The sequence below is a fragment of the Zalophus californianus genome, chromosome 11, assembly GCF_009762305.2.
Source record: "Zalophus californianus isolate mZalCal1 chromosome 11, mZalCal1.pri.v2, whole genome shotgun sequence".
Classification (NCBI taxonomy): domain Eukaryota; kingdom Metazoa; phylum Chordata; class Mammalia; order Carnivora; family Otariidae; genus Zalophus; species Zalophus californianus.
Genome location: NC_045605.1, coordinates 25110571 through 25137098, shown reverse-complemented (window position 1 = coordinate 25137098; position 26528 = coordinate 25110571). Strand labels below are relative to the sequence as shown.

General features: G+C 43.9%; 1 protein-coding gene across 1 annotated transcript in view; it reads right to left on the bottom strand.

The window, feature by feature from the left end:
- BARX2 (BARX homeobox 2) overlaps positions 1–26528 on the bottom strand; it is a 70458-nt gene that overhangs the window by 11514 nt on the left and 32416 nt on the right. The window contains exon 2 of the mRNA XM_027580540.2: positions 3193–3493. Coding sequence (XP_027436341.1) covers positions 3193–3493 — 301 coding nt within the window. The remainder of the gene's footprint in view (positions 1–3192; positions 3494–26528) is intronic.

The following is a 26528-nucleotide window of genomic DNA, read 5'->3' as shown; positions in this document are numbered from 1 at the left end:
CAGTCCTCAAGACTACAACTATGGACCTATATTGAGAAGAACCCCAAGTCTACTACCTGAGCGCCAACTGGAAGGACCACCTCCCTGAGCCGACGTCAGCGGTCTCCCTGTGGCTCCAACCCTGCTCACTGCAGCATGGATTTCTAGAGCAGCAACCTGGGATGGGCACCCTTGCTACAGGGAACGGGGTCATCACTTTCGAAGTCCTAGAAGTCTGAACATTACAGTTTGTGGCTCTGAGGTCCCTTAGGTCCCATAAACCTTCACAGCCACAAGCCTGAGCCACGGGGACTCCCGGGTGTGCATTCTCGGCCTCAACTTTCTCTCCCCAAGGAGTGCTGAGCAACGTCCCACGTGAGCAAGGCCAGTGGGTATCGGCAGTGAGGTTCCAGGTGCTGATTGTTGGCACTGCGGCTGCTCAGCCCCCTGCTCTGACCAGAGGACACGATTTAAATCTCCAATAAGAAAAACAGTCTTCCTTCCAAAAAAGCCTCAGAACCTGTCTTACGTCTGCATTCACATATATCTGGTTGTCCTAGGAAAAGGGCCACTGGAAGCTAACAGTTTTACTCAAAGTGATTAACAGACTGAAGCTAATAAATTCCCAGCGCCAACAGCACTTAGCTCTCCCCACTAATGAAGCGCTGCTTCCCAAGCAGCCATTCATTAAGAACCCAAAACCCAGGGGGCTGTCCCACAGGCTTCTGGTCTCCCAGGCTCCCACTGTGCCTTCCAGGCCGGTTCACCTGAGGCCATCAGGTGCATTAGTCAATGGCAGGCTCAGTTCACAGCTCTGCCACTGCATTAGCAAATGGTGTTAGCTCACTTGGGAAAAATGCACCCCTGACTCACTCTGGCTACAGAAACGGGCTTCACTGTCATCAGCTTTCTCTCATTACCTGCCACCGTTACAAATTCTCACTTCCCTGCATATTCGCTTAAATGGGGTCTCCTAGGAAACTGGAAAAACAAACAAAGGGGAAGAGGCAGAAAGCTGTGGGAGGAGGGAGTGCTCATGGCCCTGGTCACGTAGGGAGATGAGGAACATGGGAGAGGGCGGGTTAAGGCGGCAGCTTCCATGCCAGCCAGATGGTGTCCTTCTCCCCAGGCAAATGAATCAGTCCTGCGTAGGTCACCTGAGAGGTGCCTGGGCAGGTATCAGGAAGTCCCAGGAGCTTGATTAGGAATGAACATTTCTGTTAAAACATTCTCTGACTTCTAGAAAATAAGCCTAAAATTCTACCCAGGCCTGTTGAAGCCCTTTTGGTATACTACCATGCAAGTCATAAATAATGGCACCCACCTCCACTGGCTGCCCAACTCCCCGAGGCTCTCCATTACCTCCTGGGGGCACCAAAATAGCTCCTGGTAACTGGGGATCCCTTCTGTCAATTCCCAATTCACAGCCCCATCTCCACCATCTGGCCAAAGGCTCCCCAGATGCTCACGTCCAAACAGAACTCACTCCTTCCCCCACCAAACCCACTCTGCCCTCTGCCTTACAATTTCGGTCCTGGTATCCCTGTCTACGCTGTGGCCCAATCCAGGAGGAGCAGATTTCCCAGCTCTCTTCTCTCTTCCTCACGCCAGTGTCAAGTCTGTCCATTCCACCTTCTAAACTCTTCTCCAATCTACTCCCCTTTCTCTGTGCGCACTGTCACCACCTTAATTCCAGTCTTCAGGGACGATCCCTGGGCTCCCTCCTACCCCCTGCTCCATTGCTTCCCTCTCAAATCAACCATTTAGGGTGCCACCAAAGCAAGGAGTCTAAAATGTAAATCTGGCCACGTCCCTTCCCGCTCTTAATGGCTGTCGATGAAGACAAAGTCGGCATTCTCTGGCCAGGCATGTGAGCCTTCCCACCTCCAGCCTCATCTCCTGCCAGGCTCCCATTTGCCCCTTAGCCTGGAGACATCATGACTGCCTGCAGTTCCCTCGACGTGCCCAGTGAGATGTGCTTCTGTGCCTGTGTGGGCCATTCCCTCTGGAGTCAAAGCTCTTCTTAAGTGTTGCCTCCTCTGAGATGCCTTCCTGAGCCCCATCTGACACACTCAGCAACATCTCTGGGCTCCTCCAGCCCTTGGAAACACACTGGCACCAGGACCTGTGCCCTGTGTTGTGGGTACTTGTTGTCCGTCCTTCCCTAGGATCTCCTCCAGAGCAGGACTCTTGTCTCCTACTTTCTGGACTCACGGCCCCTGCCGCAGTGTCTGGCCCCCAGCAAACCCCCAGCACACAGCTGATGGGGGGCTCGATTAAGTGAATCAGTAAACAGATGCCCTTTGATCAGTGATTTGTATACTCCTCTCTCTCTCTTAAATTTGGGTCAAACAGCTACTAACTAGCTTAAGAGATGCATGTGAGTTTCCTTCCCTTTCTCTCTAATAGGACTAGAGACAAACCTAATACAGACAAGGAAGTGAGCAAAAGAACAGAAAAAGGACCTGGAAAATCCTCCCAACAAAGAGGATCACATATTAGCTCAGCCATCTCTGGCCAGATCCCCAGAATGAGTTTGAAGGAATAAGATAAGATACATTCTTGCATATTTTGTAGTTAAGATACTAAATTAAAGAAATAAGGTGAGATATTAAGTCCTCTGAGTAAGTCAGGCGTCACAGTCCCCTCATCTGGCTCTCAAAGGCATTTAAAGAAGGGACTCACATCTGGGTCTTGCCTGTCTCTCAGCCAAGTGGTTCTGACTTGATATCCACCAAATTTACCAGGACATCTAACAGCTCCTCAACCGAATCAATCCAGGCCTTCCCAGTCAAGAGCCAGGCCCGCAGCCCGAGCCAGCTGGCAGTCGGAGGGTGGGAGAAGCCTGAGAAGGTCACAGGTCCCAAACGCCCAGTGAACCACACTGCATCTGATCCTACTGTAAGTGGCTTTAAACCCCAAACCTATTTTCCAACTCAGAGCCTGGGCAACCATACACTAAACTTGACTTTGCTTCTTATGGTGGAGTAGTTAAGTTAAATATGGGGATACAGCCAGGGCTTAAGTGTGATGTGTGCAGGTGGGCTGGGCTGTCGAACAGGCTGAGATTACATAAGCCACGCACGAGACTCCTGCCATCGTGAGGAACCTCTAACACAGTCCTTGTGGCTCTCCGTCCCACCCCGAGAGCAAAAGGCATCTCCCCTTCCCCCAGGGCCTTCCCTGCAGGCAGTCCTCTTCCCGGGTTCTCACCTGTCCGGGGTGGACAAGTACTTCTGCTTCTGGAACTTCTTCTCCAGGCCCATGAGCTGTAGCTCGGTGAAGATAGTACGACTCCGGCGGGGCTTCTTCTGCCGCGGTGTGGGCTGCTCCGGCTCCGACTCGCTGCTGCCGAGAGCCTCGCCCCCTGGGGCCTCGGCAGAGGCGGCCTCGGAGGCCGGGTGGCAGGACAAGGCCTGGGCAGCTCCTGGGGGGGCGGGGACCAGGTGGGAGATGACCGCGGGCTGTCGGGTGATCACTGAGAGGAGAGGGTAAGCCCGAAGGGAAGCGGGGCCTAGAAGACAAACAGGGCGGCAGGTCATGAGAGGAGCCAGGGTAGAAGGGAGCCAGGGGCACTCAGAGGACCACTCGCCCACACCCGTTGGATGGGTGGGGCCTCCGGAACATAAGGAGGTAGAATGGAAGAAGCGGAAGAGGACCTAGAACTGCTGGGTGGGCCGGTGAGCTGTGCTCAGCCTGATGTGTGCCAACATTCGAGCTCCCCGCAGCCAAGAAGAGGTTCCTGAAATTCGTCTGGTTTTAAGTGGGTATGTCCCCACCCCCTCTCTTTTAAACCCCTAAATTCTGTCTTCAGAGATATGGGTCAATAGTCTGAGCAGATGAAAAGTAGTTAGAAAAAGCTAGAAACCCACACTGAAGAATAGAGAATAGATTTGTAATATACAAACTGCCTGAGAACCCCCTCTGGTCTTTATAAAAATACATAGTTGCAACTATGAATTCCTGCTAGAGGTCTCCAGACCTTGAATCGGTGACATTTTTCAGAGCTGGAAGGAAGCTTAAAGATGATTTAATTCAACTTCTTCATTTCGGAGACAAGACCAAGTGAAAGGCTCAGTGACTTGCCTAAGATCACAGAGCTAGGAGTAAGAAGATCCAGGAGTCAAACCAAGTTCTTCTGGCTTAAAGTCTAGAGCTCTTATCACATCCTGAATCACATGGATACATCAATGGGGGGGGGGGGAGGACAGCAAACAGAAATCGATTTTAATTCACATGAAAACTCAGATCCATTACGACCTGCGGCCTACAGCACCGTGTGAAGGAGGACAGTCAGGCTGGGTCAGAGCGTGGCTGAGGAAAGGGAGCGGAGTTTGACTGCCGATGTCTGCCGTGGGCATTTGCGGGGGTGTATGGTGGCATGTAAGCTAGTTATGTGCCACTCCTGCCTTAGGAATTTCCAGGCAGAAGTACTTTTCTGTCCAAGACTCTGTTATGTCTTTAAAGTTCAAGAGCTCTTGCTTTTCGTTATTCAATAGAATCGTGTTTAAAATGTCATGATCATTACCTATGTAAGTCATTTTCTCTCTCTGGGCCTCAGTCTTGCCATCCATTATAGCGAGTAAAAAAAGTAGGTAACTTCAAGGACTTCTTCAAACTCTAATATACTGATGCCATAAAAGTACTTCTCATCCCAAGCCCATCTTGATACCTGATGAAAATAGGGAAGACTCAGGGGTCGCCCTTCGAGACTCAGCCCAGCCCTGATAGCTCACTACAAGGGCAAAGGCAAGCCTGTGAGCCAACCAATGCTCACACTAGCTCTGGGTTAAAACCAACCCATGTCACAGAAACACCCGGTTGCTACTTGTATATTGTATTTCCCTCCTCTGGGTTGGCATTTCTCTTCTTATTCATTTCCGTGCTTCTGTTTTGGGCCCCTGTCATTGTTATTAAAACAGGTAACTTCTCTTGTTCTTTGACTCCTTCTCATAAAGCCCAGTACAAACCACAAAGTTGTTAAATAATAAATCACCAATGGCTACGTCTTCCATTAACTCTCCAGCCAATGCTAACACTTGAGGTTTTGTGTGGTGGATTCTTTTTGAGGGGAAAAAAAAAATCATCTGGGAATGAATTATAGCAAGAAAATGAGGATACCTGGGCCTGTGGTTTGGGATCTCCCACGATACATTATGAAATGTCACTTCTTAAAAACACTATCTGAAAGCTTCTTTACAGGTACAATGTAGTTCTCATCTCAAATCACTTTATTCCTTTAATTCTGACATTTTTAAAAAGGAACTATCTTTAGGAAACAGGCTAATTTAACATCTAGAAGCTTAGGAGCTTACCAGTATAGGAAGCGGCTAGTTATCTACCTGTCCATAAGGTTTTTAATCACCAGAGTTTCGGCTTTCTCTTTTGTAAGAGAGTTAAACTTTCTTCCCCTAACGTTAAAAAATATTTGGGACGTGTGGTAATATCTAGTGCTGGCCAGGATATGGGGAAATGGGTACTCAATATTGTTGGTGAGAGTGTAAATCAGTATAGTCTTTTAGAAAGACAAACTAAGCAATACCTCTGAAAAGTACTGACCAGGCAATTCTATAATTTGAGACCAATTTTCCCATATGCACAAAGATTTATGTACAAGCATATTTACTGCAGCCTTGATTATAATAGTGAAACAGGGAAAACAACCCACATAACTACAACAAAATGATTAAATTGTGGTACCTCTATAGTATGAACTACAATGTAAGCACTAAGAAGACCTATGTAAATAGATAGATTACATGGAAAAATAAAATAAAATGGAAAAATATTCTAAAGTAAATTATTGAGAGAAAATAAAGGTATGGAACAATTTGCATTCCATAAAAAAAAAATCTGGATGTGTGCCCACATTTACAAATGTATTGTTTTTAAGCCCAGGAAGTTAGTCACCAAACTATTAACAGTGATTACCTCTAGAGAAGGCGTGGGAGTGAAGTAGGGCGAAAAGTAGTCTACATGTATGACTCTAATCCTGTATTCAATCCTGTCATACATGTTTATTGAGCATCTACTATGGGCTGTGCTCTGTTCTAGAAGTTGGCGATAGAGCAGTGAATAACATCAAGTCCCCACCTTCAGGAAGCTTACGTTTCAGTTGGGAAGGTAGACAGCAAACAAACAGATGTATGTATATAAGGCCAGGTCGTGATAAATTCTATGAAGAAAAACAGAAGATTGTGAAGATGGGGGAGGTAAGGAGGAGCAAGCATTTCCAAGAGGGGAGGCAAGGAAGAGGTAACAATTCTAGCAGATAGGTGACTCAGGGGAGAGGAGAACATTGGGAAGGGCACCCCAGGGGCAGAGAACCAGCTCAAGCAAAGCCCTAAAGTGGGAATGGTCTTGTGTTCAAAGAGTAGCAAAAAGACAGAGTGAGCAGGGCGGGGGGAATGTCACAGGAAATAAAATGTGGAGAAATCTGCCATAGTCAGATCACGTAGGGTCTTGAAGGCCAGTGCAAAGAGTTTGGATTTTCTTCAGAATGTGATAAAAGCATTGGCGAGATCTGAGCTGGAGGAGGACATGATACACTTTGCATCCTAAAGATCCCCGTGGCTGCCGTGCAGGGGACTGAGCGCAGGGGTGAGCGTGGAAGCTGGGACGCAAGCTGGGAGGCGAGGCACCCTTCTAGACCAGGCACCACTGTGGCCTGAGCCAGCAAGGGAAGAGCTGCATAGTGAGAGGTGGTCCATTCAGTGTGTGCCTTCCAGTGAGGGGTGGAAGAGGCTGAGGAAGCGCTGAATGTCCTGTCTGAGCTACAGAGAGTGCCATGTCAGGTCTGGGTTTTTGGCCTTGGCACACAGAGGAATGACGGTGCCATTTGCTAAGAAGGGAAAGACGGGACGAAGAGCAGACCAAGATCTCTGTTTTATTTATTTATTTTTTAAAGATTTTATTTATTTTGAGAGAGAGAGAGAGCACAAGCAGGGGGAGGGGCAGAGGCAGAGGGAGAAGCAGGCTCCCTGCCAAGCAGGGAGCCCGATACAGGACTCGATCCCAGGACCCTGAGATCATGACCTGAGCTGAATGCAGATGCTGAACCAACTGAGCCACCCAAGGGCCCCCAAGATTTCTGTTCTAGACAAGCTGCTGTTACACATGGTAGATGTGCTGAACAGGCAGCTACACATACCAGTCTGGGAGTTTAGAGAAGAACTTAGGCTGGAGACACAAACTTGACTCCTGGGAGTAGATGTGGCTCACAGAACCACAGGATTAAATGACACCACCTACAGAGCAAGTGAAATAAAGAAATAAAGAGATCCAAGGTTGGAGCCCTGGGGTACACCAACATCTGAGGTCATAAAAAGGAAGAGAAGCGCATCGAAGGGACCAATGAAAGGAAGCAGAGAAGTAGTAGGAAACCACTCCCTAGGTGATATTTCTGTAGTACACTTGACCTCTAAACAATGTGGGGGCTAAGGGGACTGACCCCGCAGTTGAAAATCCTTGTATAAATTCTGACTCCCCAAAAACGTAACTGCTAATAGCCTACCAGTGACCAGAAGCCTTACTGATAAGTAGTCAACACATATTTTGTATGTTACATTTATTACATGCTGTATTATTACAGTGAAGTAAGCTAGAGAAATGTTAAGAAAATTGCAAGAAAAAGAAAATGCATTTTCAGTACCGTACTGTATTTATTGAAAAAAATCTGCAGCTAAGTGGACCCATGCAGTTCAAGCTCTTTTATTCAAGGGTCACCTGTATTTAGATTTTACTACAAGCATGTATTATTTTTGTAATTTAAAAAAGGAAGAGTTAGACTAAATGAACTTCAGTTTTGTTCTCATTGTAAAGTTTTAGTATATGTCCAATTTGTCAAAAGAGAATTTTCATGCCCATAAATAGTTAAAACTTCTTCTAAAAAGCTGGGCAAAACAAACAAACAAAAAAACCCAAAAATCCCACAACCAACGAAACAAAAAACCTCAACAACCTAGAAATCCCAGCAATATATAAAATATGTTTGGTTTTATGACACTGCTAGTAAAACAAATATTGTGGTGTTCTGAGCAAAGGGGACTCTCTCTTTCAGCCACTCCTGAGCCAACGGGTTGAAGGAATTTTCTCCTTTCATGATAGAAGATGTTTGAGTTCTCATGCTAGGTAGAATCACATTCTTTCTTTTAAAATAAAAACTGTATAATGTGGAGAAGTGATAGTCTTTAACAAGTGGTCCTGGAATGACTAGATATCCATATGCAAAAAAAAAAAATGTTAACCTAGAACTCACAACTTATTTTAAAAATCAAATGAAAATGGATCATAGATCCAAAAGTGAACATAAACTTATAAAACTTTTAGAAGAAAACATAGGAGAAAAATCTTTATGACTTTGGGTTAGACAGGGAATTCTTAGCTTTGACTCCCAAAGAATGTCACATTAAGGAAAAAAGTGAAAAGCGGGTCTCCATCAAAAGTAACAACTTTTACTTGGCAAAAGATACTACTAAGAAAATGCAACTACAGGCTACTGACCAGGAGAAAATATTTGCAAATCACATACCTGACAAATTATTTGTATCCAGAATATACAAAAAAACTTTTCAAAGTTCAGCAATTTAAAAAGTCACTCAATAAGAAAATGAACAAAAGTTTTGAGCAGACACTTCACCAAAGTGGATACATAGACAGTACATAAGTACATGGAAAGATGCTTAGCATGATTAGCCATTAAGGAAATGCATATTAAAACTACAACAAGGGGCGCCTGGATCAGTCAGTTAAGCAGTGGGCTCTTGATTTCAGCTCAGGTCATGATTTCAGGGTCCTGGGATCAAGCCCCTCATCAGGATCCACACTTAGCGTGGAGTCTACTCCAGATTCTCTTTCTCTCCCTCTGCCCCTCCCCTCGCTTGAGCACATGTGTTCTCTCTCTCTTTCAAGTAAATAAATAAAATCTTTAAAAAAAATAAAACTACAACAAGATATCACTACACATCTGTTAGAATGGTCTAAAAATTTTTATAAACTGGTAACATCGAGTGTTGGCAAGCATACAACTGAAACTCTCATATGCTGCTAATGGGAACACAGGCAAACAGTATAGCATCTTTGAAAAGGAGTTTGGCATTTTCTTATGAATTTAAACTTACAGTTACCATATAATCCAGTAATCCCCCCTCCTAGGTATTAATCCAAGTGAAAAGCAAACATAAAAACCTATATGCAAATGTGTATAGTGGCATTATTAGTCATTATCAAAAACTGGAAATGATCCAAACATCCCTCAACTGGGATGGAGAAACAAACTGTGGTACATACATACATACAATAGAATCATGGAACACTATTCAAGAATAATAAGGGAATACGTAGCATCATGGATGAATTCCAAATGCATTACACTAAGTGAACAAAGCCAGACTCAAAAGCTGCAGAATTCCATTTACAAGACATTCTGGAGAAGGCAAAACTAGAGATGGAGAAGACATCTAGAAATCAGTGGTTTCCAGAGATTAAGGGTGGAGGAAGAATTTGACTATAAAGAGGCAACACAAGATAACCGGGGGTGACAAGGCTGGGTTTTTATTATTATTATCGAAGTGCAGTTGACATACAATGTGACATTTGTTTCAGGTGTACAACATGGTGATTGGGCTACTCTCCACCTTACACTATGCTCACCACAAGTGTAGCTACCACCTGGTGACAGGACTGGTTTGTATCTTGACTGTGGTTCTGGGTTATACAATTTGATGCATTTGTCAGAGCTCATAACCAGACACTAAAATAGTGAAATTTTATGGCATATAAGTTAAAAATAAAATTTAAAAGGAGGAACACTCATGCACTATTGATGAGAATGTAAATTGGTACAGCCATTGTAGAAAATAGTATGGAGTTTCCTCAAAAAATTAAAAATAGAGCTACCATATGATTTGGTAATTCCCCTACTGGGTATAAGACATCAATTCAAAAAGATATATGCACCCCTATATTTACTGTAGCATTATTTAAAACAGCCAAGATATGGAAGCAACCTAAGTGTCCATCAATAAATGAATGGATAATGAATGTGGGCTATATAAATATATATATATAATATATACATAATGGATAATGAATGTGGGCCATGTAAATATATATATATAATATATACATAATGGAATATTATGCAGCCATAAAAAGGATGAGCTCATGCTCTTGGAGACAACACAGATGAGCTAAAGGGGATTATGCTATGTGAAATAAATCAGACTGAGAAAAACAAATACCACATGACTTCACTCATGAGTGAAATCTAAAAACAATTTAATAAACAAAAAGCAGAATCAGACCTATAAATACAGAGAACAAACTGATGGTGGCCAGAAGGGTGCGGGTTTGGAGGATGGACAAAATGGGAGGTACAGGCTTCTAGTTATGGGATGAGTAGGTCATGGGAATAAAAGGCACCGTGTCGGAAAGATAGTCAATAATACTGTAATAGCACTGTATGGGGACAGATGGTAGTTACCCTTGTGGTAAATACAGTATAATGTGCAAACTCATTGAATCACAATGTTGTACACCTGAAACTAACATAACATTGTGCATTAACTCTACTCAAACAACAGGTAAATGGCTTTTGGAGATTTATGCGAGATTTGGTTCTATAATGCTTAAAACCAACAAAAAAACCTTCATCAAAAACAAACAGGGGCACCTGGCTGGCTCAGTCAGTAGAGCACACGACTCTTGATCTAGGGGTCATGGGTTCAAGCCCCATGTTGGGAGTAGAGCTTACTTAAAAAAGAAAAACACAAAGTTCTAACGAATGACAGTGATCTACAGCACCGTCCTTCACCAAAGCCTGTAGTTGCAGGAATCCTGACCCGAACTCTGAGGCAAGTTCAGTGACAAAGCTGCACTCTACTCACTGGCTGGGAGCACCGTGTGATGTTGGAGGCACACACACAAGGCCACTGGGATGAGCATATATGTTTGGGGGTTTCAGGAGGACCGCCCTTGTAAATAATATGACTGCAGTGGGGCAGTGTGTTGAGTTGTGTGGTCCTTGGAAGGAAGGAGCTCAGCTGCACCAGAAGTCAGGGTGGGTAACATGCATGCTACGCACTGAGTCTCCCAAAAGGCAAACCAACCGGGGAGCAGAAAAGTGAGACAAAATACGCTTTAGCCAGATGTTTGCTGTCTTTTCTTGTTTTACTATATGACCCGATTCCCAACGAAACCACACTGGCCCTGAGCTTTAATTTCACAAAGCTCTGGCAACTCCCATTTCATATTCCCACAAAAGTACTGTGAGATCATCCAGCCACATTTTTATATTTTGGCTAAAAATCAAATGTAGGTTTTAAAAATAGTAGGGAGAAAATAGTAGGGAAAAATTTACAATTAACACATACGTTAGGGGGCACTGCGGTCACTGGGAAGGCAGATGATGTATAACGCTATGTATTAAGTACATCTTTCTCTTTCCCTGAGAATTATCACTATGTGAAAATGTTGACTGAAGACAGCTGCCCTGCTCGGCCGGATCATTTACATACACTTGTGAAATTCAAGCACATTATCTGCTACCGAGTAATGACTGTCATAAACCAAGGACATTGTTTAAACAAACACATTTTTAGTTGACAAACGGAGTGTAAACATGATCACAATGAATGGACATTTTCTAATCATTGTTTTCCCTCAACCAGTCCCCCTAACCAATGTTTTGCTGCAGGACGGATATCACATAACTGTCTGTATTGTATGCCTAGAAGTCATTCCCTGCCGAACAACTGGCTGTTTTGAGAATCTGGTTTTGGATTAGAAAATCTGAGTGCACCAGTGGTCGGTATGCCCTGGGACACCCCAGGGTGTTTGGGATGATACAGAATATTCGGCAAGCTAAACAGAACATTTTCCGGTTGTGCTGATTCTGGAAACTGTAAGCTCGTGTGTATGAATGTGTTTGGGCCAGGGAGAGGCACAGTCCAGGCACATCTCCTCAATATAAATCTTCCTTCATGGCAGAAGTCCGTCCCCTCCAACTACAGCTGTCCTTGAACTTCAGAGCAGAATCCCCAAAGAACAGTTTCTGTTCCTACGCATCCCCCGTGGGCTTCTCTTCCATTCTTCCAACGTACCAGTCCCCAAATTGACTCTCCACACCCACATTTCCGGTTGACACAGGCGAGGGCCAAAGGTCTGAGTGGATAAGAATCTCTAAGCTGCTTGCTTGACTGATTTATGTTCCAGGAATGTGTGACCTATATATCCGCTGAAAGCTTCAGAGGGTCGAAAGCAACACACACAAAGACATGGTGCCGAAATACTCAGATAACCTGACAGACTCAATGGGACAACTGGGTGTGGCTCTTAGCTGAGCTTCCTGGGAAAAATCATAAAATCACCCATGCCAAATGATTCCTGGAGGCTCATGTTCCTACCAATTGGCTGGTAATCTGGGGTAGGGGAAAGAAGAGGATCTCTACCATTGACTTGTGGAGTGATCTTGAACAGGTTACCAACACTTTCTTCGTTTCAATTTCCTCTTCCATGAAGCAGGGCTAATCATAGTTCACCCCTGAAGATTTCTGTGAGGATGAAATGCATTACCCTTTGTGAAGTGCCCAGTGGGCATTTCATTGCTGTGCCCTCCCTTTCCTTTCCTGCCTTCACTGGAGTTGCCTGATGCTCTGCGAGGAAGCCAAAGGAAAGCAGATACATTTTCTTTTCTTTTATTAAAGATTTTTATTTATTTATTTGAGAGAGAGACAGAGATAGTGAGAGAGAGCACATGAACTGGGAGGTGAGGGAGAAGCAGGCTCTGCAGTGAGCAGGGAACCCGACATGGGGCTCGATCCCAGGACCTTGGGTTCATGACCTGAGCCAAAGGCAGCCGCTTAACCAACTGAGCCAACCGGGGTGCCCCGCAGATACGTTTTCTTACCGAGAAAGCAGAACATATTCGTGAACTGAGCACTTGGGTCTCCTCCGCCTCTCTGCATTCATATGCAAAGCAAGACCTCCACACCATAATCTGCCAGTTTCTCTTTGCCACATGGACGTCCTCAAATGCCCTTACAACTATATAGAGAGACTGACAGCAGCAAGGGATCTAAAGGAAACTGGTAGAAGGGCTGACCTAGCCGGACATCCCCTAAAACTATCAAGATTCCAGAAATCATTTGCAGGTTTTGCAGACCTATAAAAAGAAAAAATCCATAGAACACTTAAGAGGCCCAAAGCACAGTCCTTCCCAAGGTTAAGAAGGATGGAGCTGGGGAGATGCTAGAAAGACCAAAGTCAATTTCTGACAACTGCAGGGAAAGGAGATGCGGGGACTAAAATTCATTTGCCCCGTCTTATGCTGAAAGAGGGTGAAGGAAAGGCTGAGTGGAGGGTAAGTGGTAACCAGACATGAAAATTCAGTTACTGTGTGTCTAGATGGAGAATCTGTAAGCATGAGAAAGAAGGGGAAGAGGGATGAAAGCAAATATAAAGATGTTCCAAGGGGTCTTTTAACTTTGGCATGCACCAAGTTTCTAGGATGATTTTGTACAACTAAAGAAAAGAGAAAATGTTTTAAGAGGCCAACTCAAAGGCTGACAAAAATGCCTAAGCCATTAACTACTTCATTAAAAAAAGGGGGGGCATTTTGATGAGTTAAGTGTGAATGAATTAAAAACACATGGAATAAATTTATTTCAAAATCCACATGAGACTGCCATACTGTCGAGTCTGGAATAAACATCTGGCTAAATAAAAACTTAAGAAGGTTCACAAGGTTGAAAAATTAAGGAAGTCGGGAGAACACATTGGGGGGGTAGGATTTAGAAAAACGTAGGAAGTTCGGAAAATGAGCAAAGGACATGGGAGCAACCCTGGTAGGCTGACGGCATGGTGCCATCTTTCCAGATTCTTGATTTTTGCACAGAGATAAGCTCAGTCTTATCACAGTCAGCCTGCAATGTCATCAAAACTGCAGCCGCCCACAGGAACACTGGGCTACATCGAGAGCTCAGTGAAATCAATTAAGCCAGTTGGGGCCGATAGGTTTAGGGACCTTCCCCTCCTGCCTAGAATGCTGAACTACCCAAATGTGGTCACCATCCACCCTCAGCCTTCGCCACTCCCCGGCTCCTTCTGCCAAGGAACATGCTGGAGATGGCACTGTCTCTTTCCTCCCGGCCATTCTGTTTTCTACAGACGCCCACACCTGCTTTCATCCACACCTCATAACCACTCACTGACAGAAAGCTTCCCAGAGCAGCTGTTGCTCAGTACAAAGACTGAATTAATCACTCCTCTCTTCATGCACCCACAGCATTTTGTTTGCGTCCTTATTCACCCTTAACTTAATTCAAACCTTGGAGTAAGAGTTAGTTTGTTTACTCCTCTATTTCTCACAAAATTGCAAACTTCTTTAGGCCAAGGGCAGGAAGCGCATCTTTCCAGTGTTTAACTCCGTGTCTTACTTGAGCTGATTTTTACCTGGGACCAGAAGATCAGAGCTGGAGATGCGCTTCTGCCACCTTTGGGCTCTACGGTCTCGGGTCAAACCAGATTCCCAAGCTTCTGTTTTCTCTTCTATAAAGTGGCAATATGATACTTCTCCACAAGCTTGCTGAAGGTTAACATCAGATAATGAGGAGGAAAAGAAATATCTTCCAACAATGAAGAACAATCCCAAAAGAGACACTGACTTTTTCCAACGCTCAAAAGGAACTCATGTTCCGTATTTTGGAGATGCCTCTTTTCATTAGAAGTAACAACACTGCTCTCTTGTGTTAACCTAATCCACCCCTTGGCTTCATATCTTGTGCTTTGCCAGTTCTAGTTAAGGTCTTGGCGTCCCATGGATGCTGACCAGGAGAGTCCTCCCATTCACTGTCACGGTCATCAGTGAACCTGCCCCACAGCTATGCAGCTCTATGCTAACTGCTAGAGACAGGAAAACAAACAATTCCTCATCTCTGACCTCAAGAAGGTAATTAGCTCACTGGGAAAATGAGACATTAAAATTAAACAAAACAAGGGGCGCCTGGGTGGCTCAGTTGGTTAAGCGACTGCCTTCGGCTCAGGTCATGATCCTGGAGTCCCGGGATCGAGTCCCGCATCGGGCTCCCTGCTCAGCGGGGAGTCTGCTTCTCCCTCTGACCCTCCCCTCTCTCATGTTCTCTTTCTCTCTCTCATTCTCTCTCTCAAATAAATAAATAAAATCTTTAAAAAAAAAATTAAACAAAACAAAACAAAATAGGAAAACGAAGAAGCACATGGCAATGCTGGGTGCCATAAGAACCCGAGGAATTTTGGACAGATGGCTGGGTTCTAGAGAGTACAGGGCCTCATCGCAAAAAGAGGAGCTGGGTGGTGGGGAGAAGGGAAGGAATGGATGCCAGAGTTACTGTCAAGGAAAACCCAACAGGATCTGGAAAACCACGAGATGGGTGGGAGACAGGTGCAGACACATGCAAGGCATAGGGAGACTCAAAGACTCTGGCGGTCCCTGCCGGAACTGTGGCACCCCTGCTGTGTGAGAATGTCCTGGTAGAAAGACAAGGCTCACAAAGGCTTATTTAGTTTGAAGTGACAATCAGATACCCAATCGATGATACCTAACAGGCAGGGACGCTCACAGACTGTCCTGCCCAGAAGTGCTCAGAGATGGGTATGGAGATTGTCCCGAGAACCAGAGTTGAAGGGCTGAAAGTCAAATCCATCTCCCAAAAAGAAACACTCACAAACAACAGAAGATCAAGGACCGGGCCCCGGGGTACAACTTTGTCGATGGGGCTGGAAAAGGAAAAAGCAGCAACAAAGCAAGACACTTGCCGAAGGAGGAAGTAGCATAAGGGGAAGGAGCACAGGCTCAATGAAAATGGCCAGAGAATTTCAAGAATGACAAACTTCCAGCAAGTTTACTCACTAGGAAATCTTCTGACTAAAGTTCTGAAACTCCCCCCCCCCCCCCACCACAACCTATTCTCTGCTACGTCCAGACTGATCTTCATAGTATCGGAATCTCTACCAGGCAAGTTGGGAAAATGTGTATCACGCCAGAGCACTGGGCAAAGTTTCTAGAAAAAGCCACAGGAGGTTACCTTTCTGGAAGTGGCCCCATGGGTCCTTAGGCAAGCTCCTCATTACCCAGAAGGAAAATCATCTGCCAAACTTAGAACCTATCTCATGCCAAAATTTATTTTCCAAATTCAAGTTCATTTCCTCCTTCTCCCTATGCATTCTAATCCTGGCTTAAATGTATTCTCTTTAGCTTGCCTTTGGTTGCAAAGAATAGAAACAAAGTGGGATAAAAGAGAATAAAATTCAATTTAATTTGACAAATTATGGAATACCTCCTGTAGACACTGTGCCAAGAACTGGGGATAAAACAGTATGCAAGACAGACCAGGTCCCTGCCCAGCTTATGGTCTGGCCAGATGGCAGACACTTAAGAAAGCAGTAATTCAGGGTGCTATAAAGAGCATTCAGCAAGAGGATTTAACCAAATATAGGTGGTCAGGATGCCCCCAAAAGAATGTCATTTAATGGAGATGTGAAGGATGAGATTAGCTGAGTTCCTAACCAGAGACTAATAGAGAATAAAAAGAAACAGGTAAAAGTATACAAATTTGCCAAATACTAACTGCAAAAAAAAAAAAAAAAAATTAATAAGGACAAAAAACACAGGCTGGGAAGGCATTTGGGCCTTACCAGAGAATACCTAAAGAGCTTCTAAGGTGGAAACTGGTTCTACGGAGTGGGGCCAGTGGGAAGAATTCTCTGCTGGAACAAGAAGGCAAGTTGCTAAACTGGAGTGCTCTCAAACAAACCAGGGTCTGGTAAGGCCCCCCAAACATACTCAGGCATCAGAAGATTTCCCTTTGCCATAACGATCGGCAACGTACAGGCATTTTCATCCAGTTGTCTCCATGTCAGGCAGTCCGTCTTATCATTTCTGTGGTCGAATCTCCTCTTCCTGGTAATTCGCTTGTTTTCTGATAAAAATGCATCCTTAAAGGTTATACAGTGAATGAGGTCAGGGAACACAGAACTACGTGGCAGGAAGGGCTCAAACTTAGGAGAGATGCACCCTATCAAAGAGAGGAGGAAAGAGCAGCTCCGTATTTGGTGGAAGGATCTTGTTGGATGGAATGGACAAGTTTCTCTCCCTTTCTCTCCTTCTCAAGCCATTAAGATCAAGTGGCAGATAAACAGTAGTCAGAAAATTATACAGCAGAAATATCAATATGTACTCATGCTTGAGTCTTGCTCCTGTAGGTAATAAAAGATAAGAGGAATAACAGCAATAAGATTCTGCAAAACAGTGAATGTGAACCATGTGGACCATGGTTACCCAACCGGCCATTGAGGACCAAAGATGGTTGCTCCCTACAGCAACAAGGCCTCCCCCTTCCTGCACTGAGCCAAACCCTGTCTGTTAAGATCCAACTCTACCCTCAACAATACGAACATCAAGCTTAAGCCTTTAGCCCATAATGAGATCTTTGTCGGAATCTTCCTCATCTGTACACGAGGGCGTTAGATAGTTTTTAAGGTCCCTTTTTGGTACTGAGATGCAATCATTTTATCAGCAGTTATCACACTCAGAGACAATGTGTCTCTCTTAACATTTCTCAATCCACCTGTAGAGTCTTATATTTCTATCTCCCACACTGTACGTCCCATACTATCTCCCACACTGTACTTCCCATACTTTGCAAGGATACCAACTGAATAAATATTAGCTGAATTAAACAAGGGTGCTGAGAAAGAGAGTATTAATGCATGCAAGTAAACTTCTCCAGCATAACTGAATCTCTGTGCACAGGGAGTGCAGTGATAAACTGTGTACTCATCTGATATCCCCATAAGTGATCCAGATTGCAACTACTCAAGGCAAAAGACTATCTTTGCACTAAGTCTAACCATTTACAATGAAGACTTTGAGGCTATGTGCTTTACAGCCAATGACACAGTGACTAACAGAACACAGACATTACTTTTTCTAGCCTGGCCTTTGATGTATGAGGCAGACGGTAGTTGACAGACTCACACAGAAAGTGGAAGTCTGAACTAGGACCAGAGCTCACACCCCTGGAGGTAAGCACAAATGTTCTGTTCATGTCATGTATTGCCTTTCTAGGCAGGAACTACCAAAACACTGAGTAGTGGCTGGCCTCAGACACTTCTTTTCTTCCTTCATATCGTCTATTTTTTTTTATCATTAACTGACTCAGCAACCTATTGTTAAGAGCACTGTGCTTTTAATAATCTGAGAGGACATGGTAAATACTACTTTGGAAGTTTCTGGGCCTTTGCAATTCCCTTTTATCCCCCCAGCTATACTGAAGCATGACCGAGAAATAAAAATTATATAAAGTGTACAATGGGATGATTTGATATAGGTACACATCGTGAAATGATTATCACAATCAACCTAATTAACATACCTATCAGCTCACATAATTGCCTTTTTTGTGTGTGGCAAGAACACACTTGGCAAATTTCAAGTATACGATGCATTAACTATGGTCACCACCTGCTGTGCATGAGGTCTCCAGAACATATCTGTCCCATAAATGGACGTTTGTCCTCTTTGACCAACATCTTCCCATTTTCCCCAACCACCAGCTCTCTGTAACTCTTTTCCTCTCTGTTTCTGGGAGTTTCGAGACTGCACACATAAGTGAGACCATGTAGTATTTCTCTTTCTGTTTCTGGCTTATTTCACTCAGCATAATGTCCTCCAGGTTCATCCATGTTGTCACAAATGAAAGGATTTTTTTCAGGCTGAATAATATTCCACTGTATGTGTATACTACATTTTCTTTATCCACTCACCTGTCAATGGACACTTGGATTGTTTCCATGTCATGGCTACTGTGAATAATGGTGCAATGAACATAATAGTGCAGAAATCTCTTCGTGAAAATGATTTTATTTCCTTTGGATGTATACCCAGAAGCGGGACTGCTGGATCCTATGGTAGTCCTATTTTTCATTTCTTTAGGTACCCTCCATACTGTTTTCCACAGTGGCTGTAATCATGTGGCCCATTTTTTAAGGAAGCTTGAGTGTTTTAGAGATTAACAACTAATAATCTGATATGTCACAAACCAATTTGAAAGACTTCTGCTTAGAAATTTCTCCTAAGTCAGGCAAATACACGTTTAGGAAGAGAGGAGGAATGTAAGGGCAGACTTCTGATTTATGTATTACAACCTGATGGCCTGCAACATTGGCATTGATTTGCTCACTAAAAAAAGATTAATAATAATAACTCACCCTGTGTTAAGGGCCGTAGGAAGGGTCAATCTCTCTAAAAGGAGACAGGCTCAATGTGACACTGAATTAGTGTCACGCCTCTTAAATTCTACCCATATCCGACGGCGATGGAAAGACAGAGGAGACAAAAGAAGGAAAGCTTATCGAGCATGACCATGGGCTAGACTCTGTGAAAACCTACCTCTTAGTTTGAGCAAAAATTATCAATGACATAGGCACATATCTGGAACCTGAACAGATATCTATCTGATTCATGGCCATGCTCTTTTAATTATATCACACTACCTTCCAAAATTCTAAAATACAATTTACCAGGGAACTTTCCTTTCTGATATTTCTAGTGTTCCAGGTAATCAATGTACATGCATACACAGTTAAAGCCTTCTGCTTCTTCCAGGGAGTGCTAATGAGTTAAGCACTGGTGTTGGCTCATATTGCCTGAGAAGAGTCAATCCTTATCTCAAGGCTCCCATAATTTTCATGATATGGTGCCCAATTCCCAAAAGAAAAAGGCAGGCAAGGAGATATTTTGGTTTCTTCTTAAATTGCATTAATTTTTTCCCAGTAGGAAGCAACATGTTTCAATGTATAAAATTTAAACCTACAGAAATATAGACACCAAAAAAAGTATATTCCCACATACAGAAAAACTAGTGAAGTTCACAGATTTCTGAAAGATAAAGGAGATCCTATTCAGAGACGCTGTGCTTGGAAGAAAGATGGCACCATGGTTTTAGCCCAGGCCAGAAAAGAGAACAAACAGTTGTGTTTCCTGGGGAACAGCCTGGGTTGAAACAACATATGACATCCTGAAATCCATCTAACACAGAAATAATGGCCCTATTACCAAGACCAAAGAAGTGAGCCAAGCCATCCGCATTGGCAAAGAACTCAGATTTGCAGCCAGATGCCCAGGTACTTTCTCATTTTCCATGAGCCTTTTCCCCATTGACCATGTGAGAAGTAGAGAGGCATTTTTATAGAACTTGCAACCATTATTCCCAGAGATATGTATCAATATTGCCTTGGGTTTCCCTTATTACTAAAATACATTTCCCCCCGCTGGTAACAAGTTAGCAAATGCTGGAGTAACGTAAGTGGAAAAGCAAATGTTCCCTTTCTTCATTTGATTCTGAGCTCAGGATTATAGGCTCAAAAATGGTCACTCTATCAACAGAAGAAAAAATAAGATCAATAAATCGCAGTGTGGAATTGTACCAAGATTTACGTCAAAGGCACAGATTTTTAAAATAAGCATATGTTTTTAAATTTTAGGATCTCTTTGGCCTCCTAAATAAGATGGATGTCAGAATAAGGTTTTGAAATGTAATCAGAAATGTTAATGTCACGGTCAGCATATTTCACTTTCTAGGTAATATTATCAGCTGAGAGGGGCAATATAAACGTCTGCTATACTTATCATCCAACAGGGACCTCTGGGCTAGCACAGTCTTTCCTAGAATATCTCCCTTCTTACCATCCGCACTACAGAACCCACTTCCCACGCCAAGTAGATCCACCAACACAGACACAACTTGGTTCTGCCACAGGCCCCCGGTCCCCCTAACAGCTGCGATGTGTATTCCTCAAAAGAGGAGTTTTGACAAGAGCAACTTGTAGGCCCCCAAAGAGAAGAGCTTCAACATGCAATTTGCCCTGCTAGCTTGCACTCGTTTACATTGGGCCATGGCTCTCCTCCACTGGCCCGACTCCACAGGCTCTCCATCCAGCTGCCCATCCAGGCCCTCCCCCATCACACAGCTGACAGCATGAGATGGGAGCTACTCCGGGGCCGGTGTCTTCCCTGCCCTGGGGGACGGGTCTGAGAGTGAGTCAGAACACAGCGGTGTTCTCTCTGATCCAGCTGTGTCTACCTTACGACCCCGCAACTCAGTGAAGGACTGGCAGAAGGCAGGGGTGCTACATACAAATAAAACCATTGGATAGACAGACTCTCAGGACACTCCAAAAACAGCCTCAGGCAGCAGCCAAATTATACCAGACCAACAACATCTCAGTAGAAACCATCCATTCACAGAGGGGAGGATGAACCACCGTTGATCTTTTTACATTTTTAGGCCTATAATGGAGTCACCAGAGTCAGGTTCAAGCCGTCACTTTTCTAAGGCAGTAATTAAATACAAACTAGTGGTGACAACTTGTTAACCCACTCACCTACTGATTAAGACTCCTGGTTGGTCACAGTTCAAGGGGGAACTGATTAGTCCTGACATATCAACTCCAAGTACTGTTGATGGACTCTGCAATTTCTGCTTGTTCTTAACTAGCAAGGCTCGATACAATCCTTAGCTTCACAATTCTTTGCACACTATTCAAAGATAATCAATCAGAAACACTGAGCCAACTCATTTCCCCTAAGCCATCTCTGAAAAAGTTTCTGCAGGAAAAGAATGTCCTGCCAAACATCTCCATTCCCCGGCACTGCTCCTCCAACTTCTCAACACACTGACATTTGTTAGTCTTTCTTAACCAACATTCCCACCTCCACCCCTAACCACACCCTACTCTCTCCACAACAACCACTGAGCATCACCCATCTGTCAAGGCTGGGTAAACAATCTAGGACCAAGACACCGGCCTGATTCTCAAACACTGTGAAATGAAGCAGCAGAACTCACAGGGACACAGTGTGAGGATTTAAAAATAAAAAGCACATTCAGCCTCATCTTCTGTACCAACCCCTGGCCCTGAACGCACCTGCAGACCATGGGAAGGCCCACATAGAGAACAGCGGGCCCATCTAATTCAATGTTTTCCATAAAAGAGACAGATAAAGCAAAGGACAGGAGATTCTTAAGAAATCTACATCTCTGAAACGAGATGGGTCTTTCTGGACATGGACTCTGAAAAGCCTAAGAAGGGAGCTAAAAGCCCAGGTGACACGAGACCCCATAATAAGAAGTCTCAAGAAACAGTATCATGGGAGATACAGGCAAATCGGTGGGATGTTAAGCCATCCACTCACTTCAAAAACACCCAGGGTCTGTTATGCACAAACAATGAATCATGGAACACTACATCAAAAACTAATGATGTAATGTATGGTGATTAACATAACAATAAAAAATAAAAAAAAAACACCCAGGGTCACTACTTTTCTTCAGGAGGAAGGGTACAAGGGAAAGTTGGGGTGAGACGAGAGGAATCTGTTAAACCAAATCTTGATAAATGTCTTACTATATCCTGTGCAATGAAGGATACTCTCATTCCTCAGCTCATGACTCTTTGAATGATTTAGTTCTAAGAAAGAGTCAAAACGTCCCAGGTCAAAGAAAGAGTCAAAAGGTTAGCTGGCCAACCTTTGGGGCACCCGGGTGGCTCAGTCGGTTAAGTGTGTGCCTTCTGCTCAGGTCACGGTCTCAGAGTCCTCTGCGGGGAGTCTGCCTCTCTCTCTCTCTCCCCTTCTGCTCCTCCCACCGCTTGTTCTCTCTCTCTAATAAATAAATAAAATCTTAAAAAAAGAAAAAAGAGGTCCTCAGATCCAGTGCTTCCTGATCTGGGACATGGTTTGCAAACATCTGGTCTTAATCTTGAGGGGAAGAAAGAGGTGCTGAAGGTGATAGTTGATACATTTAATATACATATTGTAATAAATGGGCTCAGCTGAGCAACCATAATTGCTTATCTGAAATCTCTGGACAGCTGTCCAGCTGGAAGGAAAGCTTGCTGCGTGGAATGGTTATGTGAAAAAGCATTTCCCATGATATCCTGCAGGCTTTGCCAAATAAACAAATATATAAATAAATAGTAGTAGTAGTAGTAATAATAATAATAATAATAATAATGAGGTGAAAGGCTTTTCCTGATGCTTCTGTATCTAAAAGGGGAAAGGGCCATGAGGAGAACAACTGGCCAGCCTAGCCCTACACAATGATGTCATGGAAAACATCAAGAGTCTGTCTTAGTAGGCAACACTAGCACACTTAAAACTCATCATTGTCATGATTAATACCACCAAAACATTTATTAAGAGCCTAATTATGAGGCCTATCATAGGGTGTGAACTGAGAGCACCAAAACCACTCTTGCTCATAAGGTTTATAATGGGGCTGAGGTGAGGGGAATCATCTAATTTTTAAATTAAGATTGAATATTAAATTATAAATCAAAGTAAAATCAATTAACATTAAACTAACAGTTTTAAATAAAGATATAAATGAATTGTACTACTTACCATGACTTAAAATGAAATACTTAATGCCCTAGAGCCAAAAAGAACAATGAGTCCATTCATTAATTGCTACCTCATTATTTGGGAGCTTTGTTGACAGCTCTACTGTTCACCCTAATTATTTTTGGCCTAAACTCTTTAGCCCTTATGAAAATCATTAGCAATAATGTGTTTGAATTTTTCACACCTAGCTCAGGTAGTATTTTCACATACCTAGCATACTTGCAATTGAGGCACTGGGTCTTTCTTAAGCCAGTGCATGACGATGATCACAATAGAGCTACAAATTGACTAATTCATTCCCATCTTCCTACCTCTGGCATTCCTGCAGAGAGCTAACATAGGATTTGAAGATACAGGTATCAAGACAGCATTATGGAGGCCTATGAAAAGGATCTATGGAAGTTTCCCATCCCAGAGCTGGAGATCTCATTCAGCAGAGGAAGGTCTCAGGTTGTTAAAAGAATGACCTGTACCTAGTAGCCGTAATTAATGCTCAAGAGAAGACAGCAGGGGAATGAGAAGAGAGGTTTATTGGTGAATCAAAGATTGTACTTTATGTAATTCCTTTGTCTCAGAAGCTCTTCGAGAAGCCATATAAAGTAGCTTAGTCACAGGGCCTAAATTAAATAACAGCCAAAACTGAACTGGATCAAAGGTCATACTATCCTTACAGGCCTAGCACTTATGTAGATAGAGCTTAATTTCAGAAAAATCACCACTTGCCTTTCCCTTAATATTCGCTCAAAAAATGTACACTCTTAACTCCAAAATCTCTCTACCTTGTTCATGTAAGGAATTTCAAAGTAACATCAAACCAAAATTACCCCTGAGGTATTTATTGTCCAATTCCACGTGCACGGCCATCTCTGGACATCAAGAACAGCCATCCGTCTCTGAAGTGCCCCACACCATTCCCACCCTTTCCCATCCCGCTGACTGACTCTGTTTAGGCTTCATGCCGTGACCACTGAGACATCTTTTTAACTGGTGTCCCTGTCTTCAGGCTTGAAGGTTTTCTGAAAACGACTTTTCATCACTGTACTCGCTGCCCCCCAAAACCTTCAAGGACTCCTCAGTGTCCAGAAGATAAATTCCATGAAATGACAATCAAAACCCCTGACGAATGGAACTGGTCCCCAAGTTAGCTTTCGAATAATCACCCAGTTACTCAACCTAAGCCGCTACTTAGTCAATGCACAAAAATCCACTTTGCTCCCTCCTCGGCTCACGCTGGTCCTACAGATGGTGGTCACAAGCTCAGCTCTTTCAAGAGCCAACACCACTTAATCACTTGTGTGACCTTGGACACATTTCTTTAGCCTCCCTAAGCCTTGGCTTTCCCACCTGCAGCACAGAGAATGACAGCACCCAGCTCCAAAGCACTCTTCGAGAACTTAATCTGTGTACGGTGCTCTGCAGGGTGCCTGGCTAGAAGCCCGTCCTCATTGTTTGCTTTATAAATTATAAAATTAAGTGAATTCTTTGCAACTCTTTAAGGTTACACTCAAAGTCCACCTGCAACTAGAAACTTGTCCCAAATACATCCAAGGCTACCTCTTGGAATCCTTAGTGCGCTTAAATTTCTAGTCAGAACATAGCAGCAAATAACTCCGGTTTTCTTCGGGCTTGTTGTTTTTGTTTTCCTCTACCCAAAACAGAAGTTTCTTGTGTGTTAGTCTCTGTGTCTCCTTCAGAACTTTCTTCAGGGCTGGGTGCATAACTGGCACTTAACTACAAGTCAACGGATTCTTGCTGATTTACTGATCGGCAGGCCTGCTGAACTCTAAGGAAGCCTCCCAGTCTTCCTGTCTCTAAGTTAATCAACTCATTTTCTGTGTTCTTTGCCCTACATGAGCCTCATCCCAATTCCTACCGTTCTCCTGATCCACCCAGCCCGTTAGCCCAAATTTCAGTTACAGAATTTCCATCTAAGCCCAGCTCCCTGAAGATTTAAAGGGCTATTTACTGAGCATAACTTCATTGTGTCCATAATATTCTCATTGATATCCACTCGCTGCCTTTCTTTATAGACTCTCAGCTTAAGATGGAGGGTCACCAGAGCACAGCCAGAGACCGTGAAATCCGCTGTATTACAGACCTATTTCAAGCCAGTCCAAGAATGTACTTGGAAGGAATCCTGTTACAGTGCGGGCTTGTCTAATATGGCCATTACTCTGGATTCTGGATAGTGTATTAGACTCCCCTTTGATTAGCTAAGGGCAGCAAAGGACATTGTCCGTCTCTTAGGGTTCACAGTCAACCATATTCAAGTAGTATTCCCATAGAAACCCTCTCTTTTAATGGCACCTAAATATTTCCTGAGCTCCTGCAGCAGACAAAATAGACAGGATCTCTCTTCTTGGGAAGTTTACAATCTAGAGAGAGAGCGGGCCTAAATAATAATACAACAAACAAGTAAACAAATACACAATCGTAACTCAGGATAAGTACTATGAAAGAAAGAAACAGGTTGAGTGATGGAGCGTAGCGGGTGTGGTTTGGGGACCGAGGAGGTGGAGATCTTTTAGAAGATATCTCAAGGTTAAGAACCAGCCACAGAAAACGTTCCAGAGAGTGGAACAGCATATGCAAAGGACCAGAAATAGAGAAGAGCTTAGCGTGTTCCAGGAACAGCGGAGAAGAGGTCGACGAAGCACAGCAGGAGTTCAGACGGCCAGGTCGGGCCAGGTCGGGCAGGCTGAAGTGGGCTTTGTTAGGCCTGCTGACCCCGGTGTTTGCAGCTCCCTTCCGAGGCAGGATGAGGCGCTCAGTCCTTCTTTTATTATCCCTTTTCCCTACTTTTTTTTAAGGTTTTATTTATTTATTTGACAGAGAGAGAGACACAGCGAGAGAGGGAACACAAGCAGGGGGGAGTGGGAGAGGGAGAAGCAGGCCTCCCGCCGAGCAGGGAGCCCGACGCGGGGCTCGATCCCAGGACCTGAGCCGAAGGCAGCCGCTTAAAGACTGAGCCACCCAGGTGCCCTGCCTTTTTACTACTTTTATCCAAAATTGGTCTAAAAGCAGAAAGGGTGTGCTTATCCAATCCTCTCATGTCACAAAGAAGTAAAATGTTGCATGACATAACCAGGATTTTTAACGCTTGGAATGG